General features: G+C 36.8%; 1 protein-coding gene across 5 annotated transcripts in view; it reads left to right on the top strand.

Annotated features, from left to right (window-relative positions):
* UBR2 (ubiquitin protein ligase E3 component n-recognin 2) overlaps window positions 1–27297 on the top strand; it is a 115956-nt gene that overhangs the window by 65113 nt on the left and 23546 nt on the right. For 3 of the 5 annotated variants that reach the window (XM_079933094.1, XM_079933095.1, XM_079933098.1), the window contains exons 16-36: window positions 755–816; window positions 1690–1800; window positions 2884–2949; window positions 4245–4367; window positions 4508–4571; window positions 5522–5646; window positions 7923–7975; window positions 8867–8969; window positions 10186–10234; window positions 11014–11168; window positions 12893–12995; window positions 16034–16143; window positions 16250–16330; window positions 16672–16850; window positions 17584–17783; window positions 19805–19898; window positions 20705–20866; window positions 22387–22490; window positions 23196–23274; window positions 26107–26255; window positions 26666–26721. In XM_079933094.1, the coding sequence (XP_079789220.1) occupies window positions 755–816; window positions 1690–1800; window positions 2884–2949; window positions 4245–4367; window positions 4508–4571; window positions 5522–5646; window positions 7923–7975; window positions 8867–8969; window positions 10186–10234; window positions 11014–11168; window positions 12893–12995; window positions 16034–16143; window positions 16250–16330; window positions 16672–16850; window positions 17584–17783; window positions 19805–19898; window positions 20705–20866; window positions 22387–22490; window positions 23196–23274; window positions 26107–26255; window positions 26666–26721 (2228 nt within the window). The remainder of the gene's footprint in view (window positions 1–754; window positions 817–1689; window positions 1801–2883; window positions 2950–4244; window positions 4368–4507; window positions 4572–5521; window positions 5647–7922; window positions 7976–8866; window positions 8970–10185; window positions 10235–11013; window positions 11169–12892; window positions 12996–16033; window positions 16144–16249; window positions 16331–16671; window positions 16851–17583; window positions 17784–19804; window positions 19899–20704; window positions 20867–22386; window positions 22491–23195; window positions 23275–26106; window positions 26256–26665; window positions 26722–27297) is intronic. The other 2 variants (XM_079933097.1, XM_079933096.1) reach the window with 1 other exon arrangement.

The raw sequence follows: 27297 nt of genomic DNA, 5'->3' as shown, positions 1-27297 counted from the left end.
AGGATTCAAATTGGTCTGTCACTTAAGTGATCACTAATAAATTGAAACCACCCTATACTTCCTCTCTCTCTAAGCTGTTTCTTATTTATTGATAACCTTTTAATCAGCAGGTTGGAGTGAGTCCCAAATTGGGGTAATAAGATTGTAAAAAGCATTCTCTGTTTAGACAACAACATAAACAGGACAATTAATTCTTAGTTAACAATTAACTAAGGTTGAGCTATAAAAGAGCCCTTTGCAGTTAGGGACTAAAGAGGCTTTGATCCTAAACTGGAAGTTCTGGGGAACTGAATCCTGAGGTCAGGATCAGTGCAGACCATGAATTCCATGGCCAGTTTCTCTGTTGAGTTGCCAGGAGGATCTCTCACTACTATACTTTAAATGGAACAAACTCCATGATCCAGTGGAATACGACTCTTAAAATTGGTATACAGATTGCTTTGATAGTTATGTAGCTGCTTTTGCTATGTTTGTATGTCTAACATTTACTTCTGTAAAATGTCATCAGTGTATGTTGGTACCTGTAATTAAGACTCCAGTTCAAGTGTGCCTTTAATTCTGAGGTTCATGAGAATAACAATTGAAAAGTTTCATTTATGGGTGCAATTCATTTTATATCTTAATGTGTAACATGATAGGTTCCCAAAGAGAAATAGAAAAGAAGTTAGCTATAAAGTTGAGTGAATATTTATGTTTTTTTTAATCTGAATTATTTTCACTTATAGAAATACTTTTTTATTTGTTCTCCATGCAGGTTTGCATGTATTGGTAAGCAAAAGTGAAGTGGCATATAAATTTCCAGAGCTCCTACCTCTAGTAAGTAGTGCTGACATTTAAAAGTAGATATCTATTACAAACCTCCAGTTAGATAATAAGTCATGGGAATATAATATCCAGCATAAGGAATACGGTCAATAATATCATAACAACTTTGTATGGAGACGGATGGTTACTAGACTTATCACAGTGATCATTTCATAATGTATGCAAATACCAAATCATTATGTAGTACACCTGAAACTAACATAATACTATACATCAACTATATTTCAGCAATCAACAAACAAATAAATAAAAGTAAATATTTACTATGTTCTACATACTTGAAATCACTTTGAAACAAACTACTAGGGTTCTCCAGAGAAACAGAGCCAATAAAGAGTGAGTGAATGAGTGAGTGAGTGAGTGTGTGTGTGTTTGTGTGTGTGTAGAAGGAGAGAGAGATTGATTTATTGTAGGGAATTGACTCACATAGTCATGGGGCTTGGCAAGTTTGAAATAAGCCCGGCAACCTGGCAGGCTAAGAGTTTAAGAGTTGATGTCACAGTCTGAAGTCCAAAGGCAATCTGGAAGCAGAATTTCTTCATCCTTGGGGAAGCCTCAGTCTTTTCTCTTAAGGCCTTCAACTCATTGGATGAGGCCCACCCATATCATGGAGAGTAATCTGCTTTACTCAGAGTCTACTGATATAAATACTAATCACATCTACAAAATGCTTTCACAGCAACATCTACATTGGTGTTAATCAAAAATTGGGTACCATGGCCCAGCCAAGTTGACACATAAAATTAACTATCACACAAACATACCTTAAAATAATTTTGACTTGTGTTTTATATAAAGCTTCCATCCCTATAAACCAATCTTCTTTATAGAGTTGAGATTTTTGTGGTTTTTTTGTATACACAGAGTGAACTTAGCCCACCCATGTTGATAGAACACCCTCTTAGATGCCTTGTTTTATGTGCCCAAGTACATGCAGGAATGTGGAGAAGAAATGGTTTCTCTCTTGTAAATCAAGTAAGTGTTTTTTAATTCTACGAAGAGTTTTCAGCCCATTCTTTACCTTCTATGAAGGTTATAATTTTCAATGTACTTAGTCACTGAAAGTCGTCTATATTAAAACTGTTTGTGGCCCCTGGAAATGAACCTTAAAAGAATTTTTTTTAAAAAAGTGTTTGACAAAAGAAATGTAACCTTAAACCAAAAGGTTTTTTAGAGCTTTTATTCATATTTTGTTAAGAAACAATATCAAAAGTAGAAATGAGCTTTATTTTCACTTGCAGTCATTTTTAGAACAATGTTGGATATCTTTAAAACATAAAAAGTCTGGATTTCACTTACTTAAATTAAACTGGGTTAAAAGATAAAAGTTCTGTTAGTATAGCTCTGAAATTAAGGTTTTAATTTTTAAACCTCACCAAGGCTTGGTATAGGACTTTTCTGTTTTTGATAGGTATAATAAATCTCACTGAAGGAACTTTATTAGGAGACCCAGAAAGTTGGCTGCAAAATGTGAACCATAGAGTGACTACTATAATCTGGAGATTTCTAATTAAATAATCTCTACTAAGATAGCATTAACTGCTGGGGAAACCACATTACGTGTGCACATTTGCGTGTTCATGCTCACATGCACAAGAGTCATGTGCTCTTTTTTTTAACAAAATAAATTTATTTATTTATTTATTTTTGGCTGTGTTGGGTCTTCGTTGCTGCACGTGACCTTTCTCTATTCATGGCGAGCAGAGACTACTTTTTGTTGCTGTGCGTGGGCTTCTCACTGCAGTGGCTTCTCTTGTTGCGGAGCACAGGCTCTAGGTGCTTGGGCTTCAGTAGTTGCGGCACGTGGGCTCAGTAGTTGTGGCTCACGGGCTCCAGAGCACAGGCTCAGTAGTTGTGGCGCACGGGCTTAGTTGCTCTGCGCCATGTGGGATCTTCCCGGACCAGGGCTCGAGCCCATGTCCCCTGCGTTGGCAGGCGGATTCTTAACCACTGTGCCACCAGGGAAGCCCCCATGTGCTCTTTTGGTGAGTGGGGAGAGGAGGGAACTGCACAAATAAAAACCTGTTTACCCAATATAATTACTTTTTTTTTTTTTAGATTTATTACTACCACAATGTGAAATGCAGACGTGAAATGTTTGACAAGGATATAGTAATGCTTCAGGTAAAAAGCATTAAATTTAAAGGTTGTGGGGAGTTTTTCTTCTTGTTATTTCCACAGGACCCAGTCATTTATGATCACTCTCAAATCTATAACTGCAGCCTAGCTCTTATCTACTAAGCTCCAAACTCATATGGCTAACAGCTGATAGAACATTTACATCTAGTTTCCTGGACACATCTCACAGTTAACACATTCAAAATAACTCCTCTTGTGTCCTCCATACCTTCTTCCTATCTTTGAGGTTTCCCTACCTTAGTGAATTATTCAACAATCTGTAGTTATAGAGTCAGAAACCTGAAAGCCATCCTTTCTTCACTGTCATCTGATTGAAGACCCAAATCCCTCAAACTGATTTTCAAGGGCTTCAGTACTTAGCTATGTTTAAAATTCCATGAATTTGTCATACTCTCCCTTAAGTCTTAAAATCTGCACATTTATTTCTTTTGCTCCCTAGATTGCCCACCCCACCCGCTTCCTTTTCTGTTTACCATGTATAATATTTTCCTGCGTGTCTTTGTGTTTAGAGTCACTTTCTCCAGGAAGCCTTCCGTGACACACTAAAATGTGGCTTTGTGTCCCTTTTGGGAGGGCCCATAGCATGATGCTTATCCCCACCATAGCATTCATAAGTCTGGATTGTAGTTGCCTATTTACTTTTCGTCCCCTACACTAAACTGTGGCAACTCTATCTTGTTCCTTTTTATGTCCATTTTACATAGCACAGTGCTTGTCACAAAGTAGTGTTTCCATATTATTGCTGAATGGATTTAGAAATTATAGAAAAAGTTACAAAATGTAAATTTCAAAAAAAATTATTGGTTCAAGATAAATTAAAATTCAAGTTGATTGAGAAGCTATATAAGATAATATTTAAAAGCTGTCATTTCACTTAGTATAGCATTTATCACTAAAAATTAGTTTGAGTTCTTGATAAGAGTTTAATATGATACATATTTTTTTAAATGCTAGAAGTTTTATTACCATACCACATTTCTGTCTGTACACCTGGCAGTGGTAAGATAGCCCTGACACAAATCTTTGAACTGAATTTATAGGAATTATGACATGTGGGTTTAGCGAGTGTTTTGTTTTGATTTGTTTTACCAGCATAGATCCCTGTCCACACTTGTAGCTACCACAAGTAGAGATTGGGGCTAAATGGGTTTTCATCTTTTATTGGAATTGATGAACGAGTTAGCTGCTTCCTCTTGTGCAAGCCAAAATATCTCTCACTAGTTGTTTAGTAGCCCTTTTGACCTTCCTCTTTTCCTTTATCTCAAACATTTTAAAAAAAGACAGGTGTCTCCATGATGGATCCAAATCATTTCCTGATGATAATGCTTAGCCGCTTTGAACTTCATCAGATTTTCAGTACTCCAGACTATGGAAAAAAAATTAGTTCTGAGACTACTCATAAGGTAAGAAGAGCATGCTTTATGAGACCACAACACACTGTTAGAGAAGCATCTTTCATTCTTTTTGGTTATTTTGATCATCTGAGGTAATACAGTATTCTTATTATCTGTGAACTTTCTCCCACTGTCCCCGATTGTTACAGGATTTAGTTCAGCAGAACAACACTCTAATAGAAGAAATGCTATACCTCATTATAATGCTTGTTGGTAAGTTTGGATCTTTTGGAACATTTATGTATTATATTGACTTTTGTGGTATCAAATAGTTTAGAATCTGAACTGTTTCCTCTATTTGAGCAGTTACTCAGTTTTAGGGGAAGGAGATGAGGGTGTCTGTTTTTATCTCCCCTCTGGTTACTGTAATGATGAGAGAAACAGCACTGTGGTCCTTTGGAAGGAGAGAGGACAACTGCTAAAGCAAGATAAACTAGAAGACTGTGTTGGGAATAAAACGGGGGACAGGAGAATTCAGCAAACAAGAATAGGATATTTAGGAGCTATTTACAGTTACTTTATATCTTAGCTATGTTTTTCTCCATGGTTTTGTGGTACAAAAGTGTCCTCTTGACTTCAGATATGAAAATTCCAAGTTAATAGAGACCTATGGCTAATAGACACAGATTTTTTTTTCTTATTACCTAAATTTTCAGTCCTGTTGCCTCCATCTTTCCTATTCTTTTATCCTTTACTTTCTCCCACCTCCCGTACTATTTCAGTCTCTCTACAGTCCATAGAGCAGAGAATCCTGGCTACTGTCAGGAGGTAATACCAATGAAGAAGGTCTCAGAAGGTGATATCTTATTTGCCACTAGATAAAAGAACAAAGGAAGGCTCTCCCTCCTACCTAGGCTGCTAGTACAGCTACTGCTGTACCAGTTCTTGACTACTTCAAATCCTTTCCCACCTTCTGACCCCATTTTTTCAAAACAGCAACCAGAGTTCTCTCTCTGTTGCTGAAGACTACACTCACCTGTTGTGTCAGAGACTCACAAAGATGGTTAAGTGCTGCTCTCACCCTACCTTGTTGCCAGACCAGTCATTGCTTTCCCATTGCACAGAAAGAAAAATACATTGTGTTGCATGAATTATAAATATATATCACTTATAAGTATTATGATTGTTAAGTGTGTGTATATGTACTTATTCACTGTTGACAGGAGAGAGATTTAGTCCTGGAGTTGGACAGGTAAATGCTACAGATGAGATTAAACGAGAGATTATCCATCAGTTGAGCATCAAACCTATGGCTCATAGTGAATTGGTAAAGTCTTTACCTGAAGATGTAAGTACCTGCATTTTAAGAAAAGAAAATTATGGAAATCCTTCCCTACCTACCAGTCTAGTATGTATAGATTTACTTCTCTGTTCCTTTTCCATAATTGTAAAAACTACAGTTCTAGAATATGTATAACTCTAGTCACTCTCATTAGAAATAATTAGAAAAAGAGAATACTAGGGGCTGGGAGTGGAAAGCAGCCTAGGAATAGAATCATTTACAATGAAGCCTTGAAAGAGATAAGGATGCTGAATAAAAGAAAACCTGTTCCAGGACTTCCCTGGTTTCATAGTGGTTAAGAATCCACCTGCCAATGCAGGGGACATGGGTTTGAGCCCTGGTCCAGGAAGATCCCACATGCCGTGGAGCAACTGAGCCCCTGCACCACAACTACTGAGCCTGTGCTCTAGAGCCCGTGAGCTACACCTACTGAGCCCACGCACCGCAACTACTGAAGCCTGCGCGCCTAGAGCCTGTGCTCCGCAACAAGAGAAGCCACAGCAATGAGAAGCTTGCGCACCACAACGAAGAGTAACCCCCACTTGCCGCAACTAGAGAAAGCCCACGCACAGCAACGAAGACCCAACGCGGCCAAAAATAAAATTAATTAATTAATTTTTTTTTTTAAAGAGAAAAAAACCTGTTCCTCAGAACGGAATTTATATATCCATTAAAGAGGGGTTTTTATAGGGTGTTTAAGTACAAAGTTGCCATGGGTAGAGATAACGCTTTATAACCTAGAAATATCTACTCAGCTGTGTTGACTAAAGTCTGCTAGAGTTTTTTCCTTCTAAAGCATCCAAAGACTATGCTAAGCCATCTCTCTCATTTTAGTGAATGTAAGCTAATATTCATATGGGCATTCATAGATTCAGTTGTAACTATTTTTCCTGCCAGGACCTTAAGTTCCTCTGCCGCCTACTTTTCAGCCCTGGGGCTTTTCAGAAACCCAGATTACAGTTGTGAAAGGACTTTATTTTCATCGAGGCTTTTCAAAATGTTTTCCCGAATTTGAAACATAGATCAAAACTCTTAACCTTAATGTCATTCTTCTGGGATTTAAACCTTTATTTGTTGCATTGTAATACTTCTCTTAAACTTCGTATTATTTCAAACTTGAAAAACTTGAAACATCTATAGAAATAGAAAACATAGTATAGTGAACCATCTCCAGCTTCAACATATGACCAATCTTATTTTATTTATACCCCAGCCACTGATCTCTTCACCCTCACTGGGTTATTTTGTAGAGAATACCAGGTTTACCATTTCTTCTATAAATAGAATTGTATATATCTAAAACAGTGGTTCTCAACCAGGGATGATTCCCCCCCCACCCCCTGGAGGGGGTGGCATTTGGCAATGTCACTACTCAGGGCAGGGTGTGTGATGCTACTGGCATCTATTCAGCAGAGGCCAGTATACTACTAAACATCCTACAATGCACAGGACAGATTCCCACAACAAAGAACTATCTTGTCCAAATGTCAGTAGTGCCAAGGTTGATCCAAAAGATATGAGCTTTTAGAGAAACCTATGCATATGCCAATTATCACACCTAAAAAAAAATAATGATTTTTAATATCACTGAATATCTAGTCAGAATAAAAATTACATGTACTTTTTTTAATAGATCTTTGTTAATGGACTACTTTGCCATTTCTAGTTGTGTATACATGTACTTTTTAATGCAGGAAATGAGGAAACAATTAACAGTTTCATTTAGACCATTGGAATAAGGAAGAAATAAAATTTAAAACAGTATTTTAAAAGTGTAACTGCCTTGTACAAAGTGATGGCATCTATATTTACCAAACATTTTTGACCAGAGACTATTTCACGGAATTCCTGTGAACAGCTTGTCTTGAATGGGATATGATTTGGGAAATGATGTTTTAACAAAAATAGATAAGAAATTAGTGTAGCTATTTCACAAAATACTGCAAATATATAAATTTTAAATATAAAATTTAAACGTTATGTGTACTTTGTGTTTTTACTTTATTCCTTTTGAAAGCTGTCATCTTGATTCCATATGGTAGTAACTTGTTTTTAATTATGTCAATCTGAATAAATGTTAGCTTACCAACTGAATTTTCCCAACTGCCTATTAATCATTATGTTTACTATGGAATCCTCATTTGTAAAAATCAGGAGAATAGTATATCTGCTTTATGCGATTGCTGTATGAAGCTTAATGAGATAAAAGCACAATGCTCAAGAGTGCTAGCAGATATTATTATTAACATGAAACACACTTAATTTGTTTCCTGTACCTTTAGGAGAACAAGGAAACTGGCATGGAGAGTGTAATTGAAGCAGTTGCCCATTTCAAGTGAGTTTATTTTCTGCTTTTTCACATTCAATTTTATTTTATACATTAATTTTTCTTAGAGTGTTTCCTTTGATGGAACTAAGAATAAAACTGTTGTTTTCAGAGAGTGACAACCACTTTCAAACATATAATTCTGAACTAGATTTCTCACTGACATTTCACTTTTATGATCTAGCCCTGCACTTAGCAACTTGAAGTAGCTTTATGAGAGTTTTCAGTTTTCAGATGTTCCCTAGCTGATAGTTTCAGATAATTGAAACTAACCTGAGCAGGTGATCTGAGTAAATGCATTGTGCTTTCTTTGTTTCCATTTGAATGTGCCACCTAAGTTGTGGGATAGCCTCTGAATAATGCTTTCTTCGGTGTCCAGTGTGTTGCCCAGTCAGTAAACTATAAGTAGTCTATCCCCTTACGGTTGTTGAGGCAGTTTCTTAATCCTGCTTTTTCTGTGCTCCTCATTCCAATGGCATTGTCTTTATTTTTGCTGATTTTAAAACAGTACATATTTTTAGGGAAAATATAGAAAAAATTATAGAAAAGATTCTCTAAACCCTAAAATTGCATCTGCTTTTTTTTCACTTGGTAGAACTTATCACAGACATCTTTACATGTCAAAGTATACAAGTTAACATCAATTTTAATAGTGTTCAGTTGTTTGGAGATGTCATAATGTGTGTAACCTGTCCCCTGTTGTTAGACTTTAAATTGTTGTCACTGCAGTGACCGTCACATTCACTTGTCCAGTTAGAATAAATTCAAGGTGGACATGCTAGATAAAGTGAACGCACATAAAGCTTTGAATGTAGATGATTAAATGAACCCACAGAAAGTAGTTCCAGCTTACATTCACCAACAGTATATGAGATTGAAGAATTTTTTTTTCCCCCAAAGGAAACCTGGATTAACAGGACGAGGCATGTATGAACTGAAACCAGAATGTGCCAAAGAGTTCAATTTGTATTTCTATCACTTTTCGAGGGCAGAGCAGTCCAAGGTAATTGAGAAAATTAAAAGTGTACTGAGAAAGGGTTGCTTGGAGTTTTTTTGTTTTTTCCTAAACAACTTTTACTGCTTTTCACAGATTGAAAAAGGACACATTTTTATTGTAGGAAATTTGGAAAATATGAAAAGGTATAAAGAAGAAAGTACAGATTACCTATACCACCACGTAGCATTTGGGGTTTTCCCTTATTTTGTGCATACATAAAAAAGGTCTATATAATTATATACATACCCACACATATCTAATTGTATGTATTTTATTAGCTTTTGAAGACATCATCAACGTGTATTCTAATCAGTTAACCTATTTTACACTCATTTCAGAATTGCTAGTACTTAACATGCTATTCCATGGTGACTTAAGGAATTTTCCTGATCATTCTTAGCGGGTTAAATTTTGCCTTTTAGCAGTCTACTCTTAAAAATAAGTTTTCAATAAATGGCAGTAAATGAAACTTAAACATAAAGCTTTTGTTTATTAGTTTTCTGGGGTTTGTTTTTGTCTTTGCTTTTTTGAAGTATAGTTGATTTACAATGTTGTGTTAGTTTCTGGTGTACAGCACAGTGAAATCAGTCATATATATATATTCGTTTTCAGATCCTTTTCCCTTACAGGTTATTATAGAATATTGAGTATAGTTCCCTGTGCTATACAGTAGGTCCTTGTTGGTTATCTATTTTCTATATAGCAGTGTGTATTAGTGTTTGATGCATGAAATAAAGTTCAAATCAAAAATAAGTTTTTGGTTTTGGTTGGTGCATGTTTCCCCTGCATTTTTTTTTTTTTTTTTTTTTGCGGTACGCAGGCCTCTCATTGCTGTGGCCTCTCCCGTTGCGGAGCACAGGCTCCGGACGCACAGGCTCAGCGGCCATGGCTCACGGGCCCAGCCGCTCCGCGGCATGTGGGATCTTCCCAGACCAGGGCACAAACCTGTGTGCCCTGCATCGGCAGGCGGACTCTCAACCACTGCACCACCAGGGAAGCCCTTCCCCTGCATTTTAAATCAAGAAAGAATCCACTTGGGATTCTCTTAGTGGCAGGGGGAAATTAACCTTGATACCAATTTCGGGGGAGTTGCAAAACTAAGGATAGAAATCTTCTAAAATCAGAAGTTAGTATGGCAAAGATTAACATATATCAGTAGTTTTGGATATTAGATTGTTTCATGTTACTAATTCCCTGTCCAAATTACATTCATTTTTATTAGGCAGAGGAAGCCCAACGGAAATTGAAAAGACAAAATAAGGAAGATACAGGTATTTTTAATCTTTCCCAAAATCTCGTTTCAGTCTCTTTTACGTGTTAAACATTGTTTTCTATTGACTATGATGATGATTCTTAATGAAGTGGTAGATTTAAATACAAGCTTTCTGAGTGAGCTTTTTTTTTTTTTTTTTGGCTGATTTGGGTCTTAGTTGCGTCACATGGGATCTTCCTTGCAGCACGCGGGATCTTTCATTGTGGCACACGGGCTTCTCTCTAGTTGTGGCGCACGGGCTCCAGAGCGTGTGGGCTCAGTAGTTGTGGCACGCAGGCCCTCTAGTTGTGGTGCCTGGGCTCTAGAGCATGTGGGCTCAGTAGTTGTGGCGCACAGGCTTAGTTGCCCTGCAACATGTGGGATCTTAGTTCCCCACCCAGGGATCGAACCCACGTCCTCTGCATTGGGAGGCGGATTCTTGACCACTGGACGCCAGGGAAGCCCCATGAGTGAACTTTCAGGGGCTAATAAATATGCTAATGTAGACATAGTCTGTACTGAGTCACCTTTGGGTTAATGGTTTTATCTCGGATCGTAAGACATTTCTAGGGAAAAGAAAGGCCTTCTTTTGTACTACTGCTACTTACACAGCTGTTTTTATGCATTTGACTGACCTGAGAAGGTAAAACATAGCTTTAAGATGTGTGTAAATGAATATTCTTTAAAGACTATCAAAAGTATGTAACAAAGGGATAGTTTTTTGCTGTTTTTTTTGTTTGTTCATTTGTTTTTTAAAGGATGTTCTACAAAAGAAGCCAATTATAACTTTATTTTCAGCACTTCCACCTCCAGTTTTGCCCCCATTCTGCCCTCTGTTTGCAAGTCTGGTTAACATTTTGCAGTCAGATGTCATGTTGTTAATCATGAGAACAGTATTGCAATGGACTGTAGAACATAACGGACATGTCTGGTCTGAGTCCATGCTGCAAAGGGTAAGTTTGAAGACATTTATTATTTATATTTTAGTGGTCTTGTAGTAAAAACCAAAATACAAAATACTCCTGTCAATATCTGTACACAGGAAACTTAGGATAAAATGTAGTGTTAACTTAATTCGAAATATAGTATTTTGTTACTGTTTGTGTCTGACCATAAAAATGAGAGCCTGGCAGATTTTTTTACACCACATGGTTGTGGTTACCTTGGTCTTGTTGGCAGATCTGCTCTCATTGATTGGTCCTGATATGTCTTTGTTTATACAGTACTCTGATATTTGTATTATGTGTTATCTTTGCATTTGTTTTTACTTAATTCTCTTTAAAAACCTCTGAGTTCATTAATACTTACGTTTTGCAGTTGAAGAAATTGAAAGTCAGAGACTTACGTTCCTATAACTAATTAGTGACAAGTCTAGAACCTTGTTTGTATTTTACTTTATAGATTTAATGTAAGTCATTCATAAATTATTATCTCATTAAATTCACGTAATACCCCTACGAGTATCAGTAGATAGTTTTTCCACTGTATAGATGAGGAAGGCAAGTTTCAGTGAGATAGACTTGTCCATGTTACCCAACTAGTAAGTAACATAATAATAATAATACTCAGTTATTAGCCTACTCTGTGCCTTATTCTATGCTAGGCACTTGTATGTACCATATTTGTAACCCTCAAAACTCTAGAGGAAAGCTTCTTTTTTTTATTTTGATTTTGAAGATGATGAAGTTAGGCTTAGTGGGACTTGAAAGCAGTGAAGCCAGAATTCAGATGAAGGTGAGCCTTCCTCCAGAGCCTTCCTTCAAAGTTACTGTTCTTTCCATTGTCTCAGCAGGCTCAAGTATCTCATTGGCTAAGATTTTTGTATATGTATACCCTCCTCCAGTTTACAAACATACACTTAAAATATAAAAGCATGGAGTTGCAGTATACTGCAGACCATCAGTATTAAATGAGCAAAAGATGTATGGGAAATGATGGAGAAAAGAGGAATGAACATCATTTATCTTATATATACATTTGCTTTATGTCATTCAGGCTAACTTAGTTCTTCCAAGTCTAACAACCACAGTAGCCCTATGTGTAGGGAATGATACAGAGACACCACACACATTATCTCCTTCAAAAATTGGGGAGCAGGATAAAGAACAATAAAAGTGCAAATAGATTAGTGTAGTTATATTCTTAGAAGTCTAGTAAGGAATTTTTCATGAGGTATGCTGAACATCTTTATAAATGATATGGCATTAGAGATAAAAGTGTGTCTCTTAGATGATTAAGATTTTTAGTCCTTAGAGAAATTGAACTAGGAGTATTAATAGATTAGATCATTGCATGATAGATGATTTCAGGTCTAATTATTTGGCCACTGATTCTTAGAATCAGTGATTTTTAAGACTGTAGTGTAGGGATGGAATAAAACTGAAAATTATATGGATTGCTGGTCACAGCTGTTAGTAATTTTAACTTACCCTAAGAATTTGCAATTGAATTTTCTTCCTAGCTGAAATAGAAATTTTTGTTTCCTTGCTGAGAATTCTTTATTAGAAAATGAACTTTAGAGTTTGGATTTCATGAAAATTGGTACTTCGAATTATTTTTTACTGCACTTAGTGTTTAATAGTTTATCTTTTTTCAATAGTGAATTTTTTTTATTTCTTATAAAAATATGTACTTGATTTTTGTTTCACTAAAAGTTACAAAACATACTGCATTTTAGGTGTTACATTTAATTGGAATGGCACTACAGGAAGAAAAACAGCATTTAGAGAACGTCATGGAGGAGCATGTAGTAACGTTTACCTTCACTCAGAAGATATCGAGTATGTATACAGTTTTTACTAAACTAACTCAACATGTCCATGATTTTTAAATGTAGTATAACCTCTTTTATTTGATCATATAAGTTTTAAGTAGGTTATAATGAATCCAAATTTCTGAGACTGTCTGTATTCACCTGTGTATTATATCAGATCCTGTGTACTGTATCAGATCCTGATACATTTTTATAAAAATACTTAGGGCCTACCCATACTTTAAAAACATAAATTTTAATTCATAAACAGGAAAAAGTAATGAGGATTCCTTAGTTTGAAATCAGTATAGGACATAAATTTAAACTCTAGTATATACTTTTAAAAACACAGAGTTTGCTATTAGGATTTCACTTTTAAATTGTTGCTATTATCTTATAAAAAGTAATGAAAATAAGAAAATTAGCTATAGAGGATTACGTTTTATATAAAGTAATGTGACTTTTTTTGAGAGGACCAAAGAAATATTTTTTCTTGCTTTTTAATATTAAAATTTCAAACATACAGACAAGTTGGAAGAGTTGTACAGTAAACATCTATATACCTGCCACCTAGATTCAGTAGTTAGTGTTTTGCTATATTTGCTTTATGTTTGAACACTTTTTTGAACCATTTGGTTTTTTGTTTATTTATCTTTTGGCTGTGCTGCACAGCATGCAGGATCTTAGTTCCTCAACCAGGGATTGAACCCGGGCCCCCTGCAGTGGAAGCACAGAGTCCTAATCACTGGACTGCCAGGGAATTCCCTGAACCATTTGTTTCAGATGTCATAATACTTCATCTCTAAATAAAAACGTTTCCTTTATTAATTTTCAGAATAAGCAGTTCTAATAGGTACCTGAAGTAGTGGCAACTGTGAATCTTTTTGGTTTGCTTACGTTTTTTTGTGGTTCTTTTGTTTTTTAATGTTACTCATGGGTTTTTTTTCAGTGTTTTATAGTCAGTTATAATCAATACTCCTTTTGATGCTCAAACTGTGCCACTTCTGGGTAGTGGGAGTCTGTTCAATTGGCTCTGTGTCCTTTTGACCCAACCCCATTAGTATTTGAGCACCACCTTGCTTTCTGGCACAAAAGGTGTCTGAGGCTCATCTTGTACTTTATCTGCTCCAGACCTGCAATCAGTGATTTGCTGAGATGCTTAAATGAATTTGTGGTGGTATAATAGGAGTTTCTGAATTCCTGATTGCAAGGGAGCATTTCTGTAACTTTGTTTAGTATTGTGTTCTCTGCCATTTCTTCCTAAAAGATAATGACTGTGAGAATACTAGGTTCCTCTGGGGGATGAGGAGGAATAGTCCTGGTTGCTGCTAAATCTATATTTTTCCCATTTTGCCCACATCCAGGTAAGTGGGAGGAAGAAGGGGAGCTGTCTTTCCCCACTGAAGACTATGTTCTTGGGTGCCAGCCTTTCCCAGCTCTTTTCTCTGCCAGTGTTTCTTTCTATCGATTAACATTAACATTGTATCTGTTGTACATTCTTTATCTGCAGTTTTTTTACTTTGGGATAACCACACAGAAAACTCCCTTATTTCATTTGATCTCAGGTTCTCTTTTGCTTCTTTCTTTTTCTTTCAACAATCATCATTTTCTCTAGACAGTCCTCCTATTTCTCTTTAAACATTTTATATAATTAAAACAAACTATTGGAACTTCTGTGGTGGCACAGTGGTTAAGAATCCGCCTACCAGTGCAGGGGACATGGGTTCAAGCCCTGGGCCAGGAAGATCCCACGTGCCATGGAGCAGCTAAGCCCGCGAGCCACAACTACTGAGCCCACGTGCCACAACTACTGAAGCCTGAACGTCTAGAGCCTGTGCTCCGCAACAAGAGAAGCCACCGCAATGAGAAGCCAGCACAGTGCAACGAAAAGTAGCCCCCGCTCGCCGCAACTAGAGAAATCCTGCACACAGAAACAAAGACCCAGTGCAACCATAAATAAATATATGCATACATACATACAAACAAAAGACAAACCATTTAGAGACAGATCCCTAATCCACAGCGACCGAATTTCAGATCTGGAAGAATATTAAAGATCACATAGTTCAGGGAATTCCCTGGCGGTCCAGTTGTTAGGACTCGGAGCTTTCACTGCTGAGGAACTAAGTTCAGTCCCTGATCGGGGAACTAAGATCCCACAAGCCATGTGGCACAGCCAAAAAAATAACAATTAAATTAAATTACATTTTTTTAAAAATATCACATAGTTTGGTCTCTTACCCTCTTAGGAAAGAGTAATATTTTGCCACAAATGTTTCTTAAATCAATAAAATTAATAATTGGATATTTCCAACTATAAAACTAAATTAGCTAATATTGTATTAAATGTACTCCTGAGAGTAATAGACTTTTATGTCTTTTTCTCAAAATAAAGTAATCCATAGAGGAAGAAATTTGTTTTATTTTGAATCTAGGTTTTCATTAAAGAAAAGATCAAAACAAATAGATACATGTTGTATACACATGGACTCCTATAATCCTGATTCATTTTCTTAGACTTGTAAAATCTCAGGTAGACCTTTCAGCTGGGTGTTTTTTTGTTTTTTGTTTTTTGGTTTTTTTTGCGGTACGCGGGCCTCTCACTGTTGTGGCCTCTCCCGTTGCGGAGCACAGGCTCCGGACGCGCAGGCTCAGCGGCCATGGCTCACGGGCCCATCCGCTCCGCAGCATGTGGGATCCTCCCAGACCGGGGCACGAACCCACATCCCCTGCATCGGCAGGCGGACTTTCAACCACTGAGCCACCAGGGAAGCCCTTCAGCTGGGTTTTTATTTAATTTTTCTAGAGGCTATGTTAAAATAATCATTTGGTGTAAGATGTCAGTTTTGAATGATTAAAGCATTCTAGTTGTTAACAACTTGTTTGTAAGATACAAATATGTCACATTTCGAGAGGTATTGAAAATTTCTAAGTTGAGCTGTAATCAAATGATGGGCAAATGATGGGCAGATGTTATAAGCAACTTCATGTATCTTCTTGTGCACAGTAATAAGCACTATGAAGTCTTAGCTGTTGTTCGTGTGCCCTTTTTTTCTTCTGCCTCAGAACCTGGTGAAGCACCAAACAACTCTCCTAGCATACTAGCTATGCTGGAAACACTACAAAATGCTCCCTACCTAGAAGTCCACAAAGATATGATTAAGTGGATATTAAAGGTAAAATTTCCTGCATCACTCTGCTTTTTGTGAGAAATATTAAATGTTTATCTTTAAATTTTTATAATGTTTCATAGCTTCAGAATAACGATATTTTTTTTCATAGACTTTTAATGCTATTAAGAAGATAAGGGAGAGTTCATCCACCAGTCCTGTGGCAGAGACAGAAGGAACCATAATGGAAGAGGTATAAGATGTAAAGTGTGGTAATGCTGAAAAATTGTGGCAAGCTCACTATAAACAATTAAATTTATCTGCATTAAGTTGGTAGTTGATGTTATTCACAAACATGTAAATCCCAAGAAGTGTGCCACCATTTATTTATATTTTTGTAGCTGTCTTTTTGGACTGCCTTTTTTTTTTTCTTTTAACATGTTAGGTTGATTAAGAAATCTTTGCTCTTCGTTTATAAAAGTGAGATTATAGAATAGTTTTTAATTAGTATTTACAATAAAGATGTTTCTGCTTTGGGGGAAAAAAATATGCATTTAGCCTCTAATGGTCTAATTAAATGAAGCGTAATTTCAGAGTTCGAGAGACAAAGACAAAGCTGAGAGGAAGAGAAAAGCCGAGATTGCCAGACTGCGCAGAGAAAAGATCATGGCCCAGATGTCTGAGATGCAGCGGCACTTTATTGATGAGAACAAAGAACTCTTTCAGCAGACGTTAGAACTGGATGCCTCTATCTCTGCTGTTCTTGATAATAGGTAAAAATTAATCACAATTTTTGAAACTCTTGACCATGGTTCTCAACTGAGGAAGATGTTTGGTTTTTTTTCTTTATAAGTACACTTAATCATAGAATAACTTAGAAGAGTTGATAAATTTTGTGGCCTTGTAGTTAGAGGACTTAATCTTAGAAATCTGAGTTTATTAGCATATGATTATGAGCATGTCTCTTGACTATAGATAAGAGAATTCATATGTATGCTTAAAATGTAAGTTATACAGAAGACCCTTGAGATTCATAAAAGAATGAATACACTGGGCTCAGTTAACTTCGTGTCTGGCTTATGTGTTGCATATTGGATTGCTATGAGAATTGAAGGAGATGGTTTTGATACATATGAAAGACTTGGGTCTCTCAAATCAAGTCATCAAAACTGTGTGTTTTAGGGACTTCCCTGGTGGTCCAGTGGCTAAGACTCTGCGCTCCCAATGCAGGGGGCTTGGGTTCGATCCCTGGTCAGGGAACTAGATCCCACATGCTGCAACCAAGACTTTACATGCTGCAACTAAAGATCTGCACGCCTCAACAAAGATCAAAGATCCCACGTGCTACAACTAAGACCCGGCACAGCCGAATAAATAAATATTTTTTTAAAAAAACAAAAAACTGCGTGTTTTAAATACGTTTCTACTTACCTAGAATCTACTGTTTTATGATTCTATAGAAACTTCTTAGGCTCATTAATTATACTCCTAACCTTTTTATTCCAGCCCTATGGTTTCAGATATGACTCGTACGGCATTGGGCCCAGCACAGACTCCGGTCCCTGAACAAAGACAATTTGTTACCTGTATATTGTGTCAAGAAGAGCAAGAGGTCAAGGTGGAAAGCAGGGCAATGGTCCTGGCAGCATTTGTTCAGAGATCAACTGTATTATCTAAAAACAGAAGTAAATTCATTCAGGATCCAGGTAAGCCATAGGTATATCCTCATCCTCCCTCTTAATAATGACTGCCACATAGTATGGTAGGTGATATACAGAGATTTTATTAACCTAATAGTAACTGTAGGCTTGGTGGTATCTTGAGCAGGTAACTTAGACAGGAATTCCTCACTTGACAGATGTGGAAACACTCCAGAAGGTTAAGTATTATGCCTGAATTACGCAGCTGATAAATAGCAGGGATTCAAAAGAAAGCTGTTCTTTGTTTCATTAACTACTTTGGTACTTAACAGTCTTTCCCATTCTTCACATTTGTAAAGTCCAATAATTAGTTGACACTTAAATAACAATAACTATTTTATCTCCATAATTATTTTATCTCATGGATAGATCCAGGGTGGAATCCCTTGATCTATCAGTGGAATCCCTTGATCTAACAGTGGTGTGAGTCACCCCTGTGAGAAGCTGTCCTTGAGCCAGATTCTCATTTAGATTATTGAGATAGAGATTACCATGCAGTGCAGGATGTTATTCAAGAGAGTCTTGGGATCAACGTGGAATGGAGGGGAAGGAAGCAGGTTTGGGCAAAGGGAGAAGTTGAGCTATGATGCAGTCCCCAAAAGACCTTAACCAACCCCATGGGATCTCTGGAGCTGAATGGCCCTTCAGAGGTGTCCCAACTTGGGGCAAGGGGGCTAGGTCTTTATACCCTGACACTGATCAGTGACTGGTTGTGGCCTACCTCTGGAAAGAGGTGTGACCTTGATCAAAGTAGTGTGACCCTGAGCAAAGTCCCTTAAAGAGGGATAACAGTTGAGTGCTCTCTTCTAACAGCTGAGGGAGTAAGTCATTCATTCCTGCAGGGGCTTCTGGGCTGCACCTTATTGTGTCCACCGCAGATACTTTTATGTTTCTACTCTTACATTTGTTTATGTGTGCATATGCCTCAATGATACCAGTAAACTTCTTGAGAGTAGGAACTGTGTTTTAATTTCCAAAGCACTTAATTTAGCCAGTGCTTTTCACATTGTATGATTGGAAGGAGGTGTGAGAGACCACTGGTAAGTTTGCCTTTTCTCTATAATGAAAGTCTTCACAGTGTGGCTCTCAAGCACCCTAGTTAAGATACATTGGTCAGCTTCACCTTAAGAAATGATCATTTGTACTAGACGATTTACAAATTTTATTCCAGGCTGAAGATAAAGATAAAATACCAATTGTATTTAGTACTTGGCTATAAGTGGATTTTTTTAATGCTTTCACAATTTATGTCATAAAAGATTTTCTTTATGCTGTGAAATTTGTACTGTTCTATTATATAAAGCAAATTGAAACTTGAGTAATTTAATGTTAGGGAATTTCTAAGATTATACTAATTTATGTAGAGAATTCAAGAATTCCCAAAGAAGCCAGCTACCCACTTTATGTTTGTCTTCATTTTTCATCTCCTTTAAATATAAAAAATTAGTACCAGAGCAGAAGACTGTCTGAATTGCCTGTTTTTCCCTACTCTGGTCTGGGCTGCTGTCCCAGATATTTTGCTGCAGCTTTGACTCTGGTATAGTAATTATTGCTAGTCTTTGCATGATTGTCTTTAGGCAGATTCTCCTCTACTGCCAGGACATCTTTTTTTGTTAGAGATCATTGTGACCCAGCTGCCCTGAAGGTATTAAAGACCTCTCTCTGAAGAATATCCCTTTTACCTCAGGCTCAGGGCATTTTCGGGGAATAGGAGTCTCTCAGTGCCCTGAAAATGTGAAATGTTCAAAAGATTAGATGTACTTAAATATGGGATCCCAGTTTCAGTTAACAATTCAGGGATGTTTCATTAACTTGCTCAGGGTAATGAAAATTAGAGAGTCCTGTATTCTGAATAATCCGGGGTCTTGCATAAATTATTGGTATCTCAAATCAAAGGAATAAACTAGCATATCATTTGAAGTTTACAGGCCCTTAGTAAGGATTTCACAGTTTAAAGTTGTACATTTGTTATAGGAATATTAAATGCTTGGTTTTTTGCTTTGTTTTTTGTTTGTTTTATAATGCAGAAAAATATGATCCATTATTCATGCACCCTGATCTGTCTTGTGGAACACACACTGGTAGCTGTGGGCACATTATGCATGCCCATTGTTGGCAAAGGTAATTTATATTCTTAATATTAGGCAAGAGAAGCTTATCCAAAGGCTCAAAATTAAATTTTTTAATAAAGGAAATTCCATTCTAGAAAAAGGGAGAAAGAACTAAAGATGTTTGAAGAAGAAAACTCCGTATTACTGCCTAATAAATAACAAAATTAATTTGCTTTGTCATTACATTTAAAGGAGTGACTTAGAAACTTCATAGTATATCAAATGTATTTTTTAATGTGGGGATCTAACAGACTAGATGAAGTAAAGGATTTTTACAGTGGTATAAACCCTAGAAATATGTCTTTCTTTGGGTCCAGGGTGAACAACTCTTGATTCTGAAGATGGTAGTACTTGTCTGGTTAGTTCCTAAGATTGTCATGGCTCCCTGAGCTAAGATGGGATAACTTCAAACTTATTCTACTTTGGTGCTTTCTATGCTTCCGCAAAACCAACAAATCAGTGCTGTTATTCTAGTGCTCTGCTCATTGAGTTGTTATGAACTGCCCCTAGTAAGTAGTCACCAGCACTGGGGGAGTAACCGCAGAGCACTGGGACCAAGAAATATGCTACATTGTGAATGATTGTTTGCAAGGCAGTCTTTTTTTGATTCTCCTGTTTTAGAACTCTTAACCCGTTTTGGTAATTACATCAACTCAAAATTAGAGTATCACTGTTAAAAATAATTCAGGTCATTTCAAGATTTTAATTTTTAGATTTTTTTTGTGGAAACAAATTATTTAAAATGTTGAAGCTTGTGGCTCTCATTTTCAAAAATTACCATTGTTTTTGATACCTCATGTTTTCTAATTGTTAAAGGTATTTTGATTCCGTTCAAGCTAAAGAACAGCGAAGGCAACAGAGATTACGCTTACATACAAGCTATGATGTAGAAAATGGAGAATTCCTTTGTCCCCTTTGTGAATGCTTGAGTAATACTGTTATTCCTCTGCTGCTTCCTCCAAGAAATATTTTTAATAGGTAAGTTTTGGCTCATAAAACCTTTATATCAAAGAACTAGTTTCCTTTGAAGGTAATGAAATAATAAACAACAGCTGGGTGAGGAGATCACTCTAGGTAAATGCATAATGTCTTCCAGGTACTTTCCAAACTTTTTATTTAGTTATTTCTTCTAGCTGACCTATGAAATATGATTTTGGTTTTTAGAAAGGAACAGGCTAAAATTTAACAGTTTCTTGGTCACCTGTAAGCACTATAAAGGATATAAAGTTCCCATGTGTTCATGAAAACTGTCTCCTTTATTTCTAAGACCCCACTTTAAATATCTCCCTCATACGTTTTAAGAGATGCTCAGTAAATTGATAGGGGGAGAAGGGGCAGCTCAAACGGACATTTTTGAACATACTAACAATTAAATATAATTTTTTGCAATTTACTGGCCAATTCAAAAATTGGGCCAAAAAGTGAAAATCTGTTAGTGTATTTAAAATGCAAAGTTTTTGTCATTTCATAATTTTTAGTGCACTTCTAGTTAATAGGAGTATTAGACATACTCATTTCACATATGAATTTGATAGTGTCTCCTCTTCAAACCTGACCTTTGTTACTCAGTTTATGGTGTCTGTCTTACATTCACAAATACTAATTTGAGTTTTGTGAATATGAATCATCTGTTTATTTCTGTGCTACTATTTGGGTTTAAATAAAGCAGGGTCAGTTTTTTTCTCTTCAATTTTAGGAGTTAAAACCATGGTGTCTTAGTCTATGCTACTACACAGTGTTCTTAAAATACCATTAGATGTGCATGTAAGCTCATGCATTTTAATCAGAAAAGCATATCATGGTGCTGACTTATACCTGCATTTGAACTGGTAAAGAAATTAGTCATTGTTAGATTAAGAATTCTCTGCATGTAAGGAGAAAACAATCACTTTTGTGGTTCAGCTTTTGCTTTTTTTCCCAGGAGAGTCAGTTATGGCACATTTGTTAAAAGAACACAGGCTGTGGAGTCTGATATAGCTGGGTTTGAATGCCACATCTGTCCCATATATGGCCTTAGTCAAGTAACATAGCTCTAAACCTCAGTTTCCTCATCTGTAAAATGGGGACAATAATATAACCTATTTCATTAAAGATTCTGAGGATTAAATATAATACTGTAAAATGCTCACAACATAACTAAGGGCTTGCAATATAATAAGCACTCAATAAATAGTGTCCGTGGTGTGGTGATTATGATATTTAAGAAATACTAATAAATTCCAGTACCGAAAAAGTGAAATATTTGACAGATAATTCAATATGGTGCTAATAATTATCAGCATCATATTGACGAATAATGTATTTTCATTTCCATTGGTAAATACCTATTCTGACTTCTTAAAAAGCAACAAATTTTCCCCTAGGTTTTTTCTTTGTTTGTTTGTTTTTTTAATATTTGAAGTGTGTCTAAAATATACCTGTGATCATTTAAGGAGTCTTTTTTGTATCTTAAACTAAGCAGCAACAGAATACTAAACACTCTCTATAATCTTTTCTAGCAGGTTACATTTTTCAGACCAACCAAATCTGACTCAGTGGATTAGAACAATATCTCAGCAAATAAAAGCATTACAGGTTCTTAGGAAAGAAGAAAATACTCCTAGTAAGTTCTGATAACCTGCTTTCATTTTTCCCTAACGTCTGAAACCATTGGGAAATAGTTTCAGAATAAATTGTTTTAAAATATTTTAAAAATGAAGCCTCTCACTTTAAAATTTGACTTTCTCTAATTTTCTTTGTCTTAATGAACTAAATTTGAATCTCTTACATTACTCCTTATTCCTTGAAAACACACAAGCTCATGTGAAGTTTATGATAAATACTTCTCACTTCCTCCCCCATTTTATTGAAGAGCTTCTGGGGGTCGGGGAGATGTAACTGAGTATGGAAGAGCTGGCTTTATTCTCTGTGGGCTGACTCACTATATTGTTGGCATTACCAAAGGCTTCCCAAGTTTGATAGACATGCACTGCACTTCCGACCTTGAGGGAAAACAGTCTGAGCAGAATTTATACCATTGGTTTATAAGGAAACAAAACGGCATACTCTTCCTTTTCTTACCTTCCCTAGCTACATTCCAGTGGCTTTACTTTGAGGAGAAGCACAGGTGACTGAAGAAGGTACCTAGGTCATCCAGAGCAATAGTGTTTCTCATGCTTTGAATGTATATTATACTGGTTTTCATTAATGGGAATTTTTCCCATTTTTTAAAATTTCTTTGACCTAAATTTAGAATGAAATTTGTGACTGAAATTTATAGAAATATTGTGGACTAAAGAATAATAGTATAAAATGCTTGTTTCTGTAGATACTGCCTTATCAAAGAATTTAGAAAATGTGGATGAATTGCAGCTCCCTGAAGGATTTAGGCCTGATTTTCATCCTAAGTGAGTATATTATTCCTTTTAAATTTGGCCCACTTGAAATGAAAAATTAAGTCAGCAGTTAGTAAGAATATCGTTTGTCAAGTTAGGGAGCAAAATGTTACAGGACACTGATCTTGAATTCTGAGACTTAAGAATATTTACTGCAGGTGTATTGATAAAAACCTATGAACTACATGGCATGTTTAATTCTCACAAACCTCTCCTAGTCTATGTTCCTGACTCCCTCCTACACCCCTTGATCTGGCTCTCCTTGACAACACCTCATCAGTACATCTAAACCTAAGGTGCTTAGCTCCCCCACCAAAGCCCATGCTTCCTTCTGACTTCTGTTTTCTATTTATGGCCCCATCAACCTCTTAGTAACTCAGGACCAAAACCAGAGTGTTTGCAGCCTAATTTTACCCATAGCCAGTAAGTTACAAGGTATAACCCAGATTCTAGAGCTAGACTGCTTTTGTTCAGTTCCAGCACCACTGCTTATAAGCTGTGCAACTTTGTGCAAATTGCTTGACCTCTCTGTACTTCACTCAGTTTCCTCATTTGTAAAGGGAAGATAATAATATCTACCTCATAAGTGTTATAAAGATAAAGTGACAATACATTTAACGTTACCTGGAAGCTGTGCCTGGCAAATACTAAATTACTCAGTAAAAATACTACTGGAGGGCTTAAACAGAAAGAACATCAATCCTGTGCCTCTCACATTCCTCCTCCCTATCCCCAGTCCTGTCATTTTGTTTCTTCTGCTACGTACTTCCATATTTCTAATTAAAATGCTTAATCAGCTGTGTCTTGATTTATCATTTTTTTAAACAGTATCTTTCTGTTGACTAGTAATTTAGGATTCAACTTTGACCTCTACCCTATTCACTATTCCTCGCCAGTCTACCTATAATTTCACAATTTTTGGTTAAATCATTTGTCAGTTTTTATATTATAATTGTTTCTACTGATAAGTTGTGTGGTAAATTTTCCTTTCTTATACATTTTGTTTTCCTGTGGTTAATAATTACCTTATTATTTTCATATACTTGGTTTTCTTTGTATATAATACTTTTTTTTCCCCTAAACATTGCGGTAGACCTGTCAGATGCCTAGCAGTAGCTATCAGTGCTCAGATTCATCAGATGATCTTCCTTCCTGGAGCCCTCCTCCCACAGCCTTTGCCCTCCCATGCCAATCAGGACAGGGCACAGCTGTCACCCTAAGACTTCCCCTAGCCCTGCTCCTCTTGTTTGCTGGATCTTGTACTTCTCTCTCTCTTTTTTTTTTTGGCCGCACCTGTGGCATGTAGGATTTTAGTTCCCTGACCAGTGATTGAACCCACACCCCCTGCTTTGGGAGTGCGGAATCTTAACCACTGGGGAAGTCCTCGTCTTCCTTTCTTAATTTACTCCCTCATGTTGCATCTCTCAGCAGATTCCTAAGAAAAGGTGCCTGGGTGTTAAATTTTCCATGTCTGAAAATACATTTATTATATCCATATGCTTAATAGATGGTTTGCGTATAGAATTATAGGTTAGAAGTAACTTTACATCTAGATTTTGAAGGCAGTGTTTACTAACTTCTAGCACCCACTGAGAAATTAACACCATTCTGATTCCTGTTCCGTTGTAACTTTATTACTTCTGGAAACTGTTGTGATTGTCTCATTAATTCCCAATGTTCTGAAATTTCTCTGTGATATTCCTTGGTATGTGAGTCTTCATTCATTTCGCCACGTTTTCAACAGGCTCTTTGAAGATTCATATCCTTCAGTTTGGGGAATGTTTTATTTTGTTCCTTAGATAATTTTCTCTTGGTTTTTCCATTCTTTGAGGTAGTCCTACTGTTAGTTCATTCTTGGCCCTCTTGGACTGATCTCCTTATTTATTTATGTAGGTGTGTATGGCTGCATTGGGTCTTCACTGCTGCACACGGGCTTTCTCTAGTTGCGGCAAGCAGGGGCTATTCTTCGTTGCAGTGTGTGGGCCTCTCATTGTGGTGGTTTCTCTTGTTCCGGAGCACAGGCTTTAGGCCCATGGGCTTCAGTAGTTGTGGCACACAGGCTTAGTAGTTGTGGCTCGTGAGCTCTAGAGCACAGGCTCAGTATTTGTGGCACACGGGCTTAGTTGCTCCACGGCATGTGGGATCTTCCTGGACCAGGGATCGAACCCGTGTCCCCTGCGTTGGCAGGCAGATTCTTAACCCCTGCACCACCAGGGAAGTCCCCGAATTTTTTTATAAATTGGTTGTTTTCTACCCTGTCTCCGTTTTCCCTGAGTTCCTTTTTCTGCTTGTTTGTTTTGGTGTTTATGTCTTTGATGTTTGATTCTTTTCTTAAATGTTTATTGGTCCTTGGGTGACTTCAAGAACAAGGCACTAAGAAGCTCACTGGATACCTGGTGGGCAGGTTGGAGCTTGCTGACCTATGAGCCTCACGAGGTGATCAGGCCCCGGCCAGTCTTTCACTTGGGACCCCCAAATGTCAATGTGTAAAAACGGCTTTTCCTGAGAATTCTTCACTGGAGAAACTAAAATCTATGGCAGTAGGTACACATTGCTGATGTTCTTGAGATGGGGAAGAGGTCCAGGATCCAATAGTTCAGTGTGTAGACCTTCACCCTAATAGCTTGTTTTCAGGCCTGTGCGTCACTGCTGCCAACCCAAGTAGAGCATAACCCCTCTCAGGCAGGGACCGTTTGCATGTCTTTCATTCCCCCTTTTCATACAACTATCTTTAGGTAGTTTCAGTGGTTCAATTCCAACACAGAAAATAGCTGTTAAGAAACTGAGCCCTTTGATTGATGTGAGCACATTGTTTTGAGCTAATCCTGTACATGTTCACTTCAGGAATCCTTATTCTGAAAGCATAAAAGAAATGCTAACAACATTTGGAACTGCTACTTATAAGGTGGGACTAAAGGTTCATCCCAATGAAGAGGATCCCCGTGTCCCCATAATGTGCTGGGGTAGTTGTGCGTACACCATCCAAAGCATAGGTAAGAGATTCAGTTGTGTCTTTAAATCTCAAGCATACATTGACATGAGTTGTGTGTAGAATCCTGTATTTAAACAGAGATGTTTAATGTGGGCAACAATATCAAATAATATAAAGACTTTGAAGCAGGAAATGTAGTGTGCTGACAGAATATTAGATTGACGGTTTATAAATTAACCACAGCAACAGAGAACTCATTTTAATGGTGGTTATAGCTTCTTGTCAGTTAAGGGAATATTTCTTCATTTTTACTTCTTATCCAAAGTTAATTCTTGTGAAATGACTTAAAGATTTCAAAACCTGACAATATTGTGCTTTCGGGAGAAAGAATTTTTTTTTACTTTTTTTTTAAACTTGTAATAAAATGTACAAAACATAAAATTTACCATCTTTACCATTTTTAATCCTCAGAAAGAATTTTAAATGATGAAGATAAACCGTTGTTCAGTCCTTTGCCTTGCAGACTGGTAAGTTATCAGTTTACTCAATTCATGGAATGGTGGAGTAGAAATTAGGTTGTTCTGCTTTTTTTAATCCAAAAAACCTGAAGTGGTTATTTAAGCATAGGTTCACTCCTTTTGCGGTAAAACCCATTTTCTGTAACAACACTGGAGACGTAATGTTTCTTATTTAATTTTTCATTATTTTTCTTTTAAATAGACTTCATCTCTTTTGGTTAAACATGTGAAAAAATGGGGGGATGGGGAACTAAAAACAAAGTGCTTGTTCTTGAATGTTTAGTGCCGTAGTTGGAAATAGAGATCAGAACATACCCTCTACCACATTTGACTACCCATTATAAGCAACATGTAAATAAGTACAAATTAATTTCAAAACAGTACATTTAATGCCTAGAAAAGTGAAGGAATATACAATTAAAGCTTGCTAATTTTTACAATGTAGCTAGTGTCAGCTGCTTCTACTACTTACCATTCAAACTTATAATCATAAAAGTGCATGTAATTTTATTCACGTAGAATCACCTGGGGAGCTTTTAAGAGTGCTAGGCCCTACTATGGGTCAGTTAAATCAGAGTCTCTGGA

Source organism: Stenella coeruleoalba (genome assembly GCF_951394435.1).
Source record: "Stenella coeruleoalba genome assembly, chromosome: 10".
In the NCBI taxonomy this organism is placed as follows: Eukaryota; Metazoa; Chordata; class Mammalia; order Artiodactyla; family Delphinidae; genus Stenella; species Stenella coeruleoalba.
This window is presented reverse-complemented; position numbering and strand designations above follow the sequence as displayed.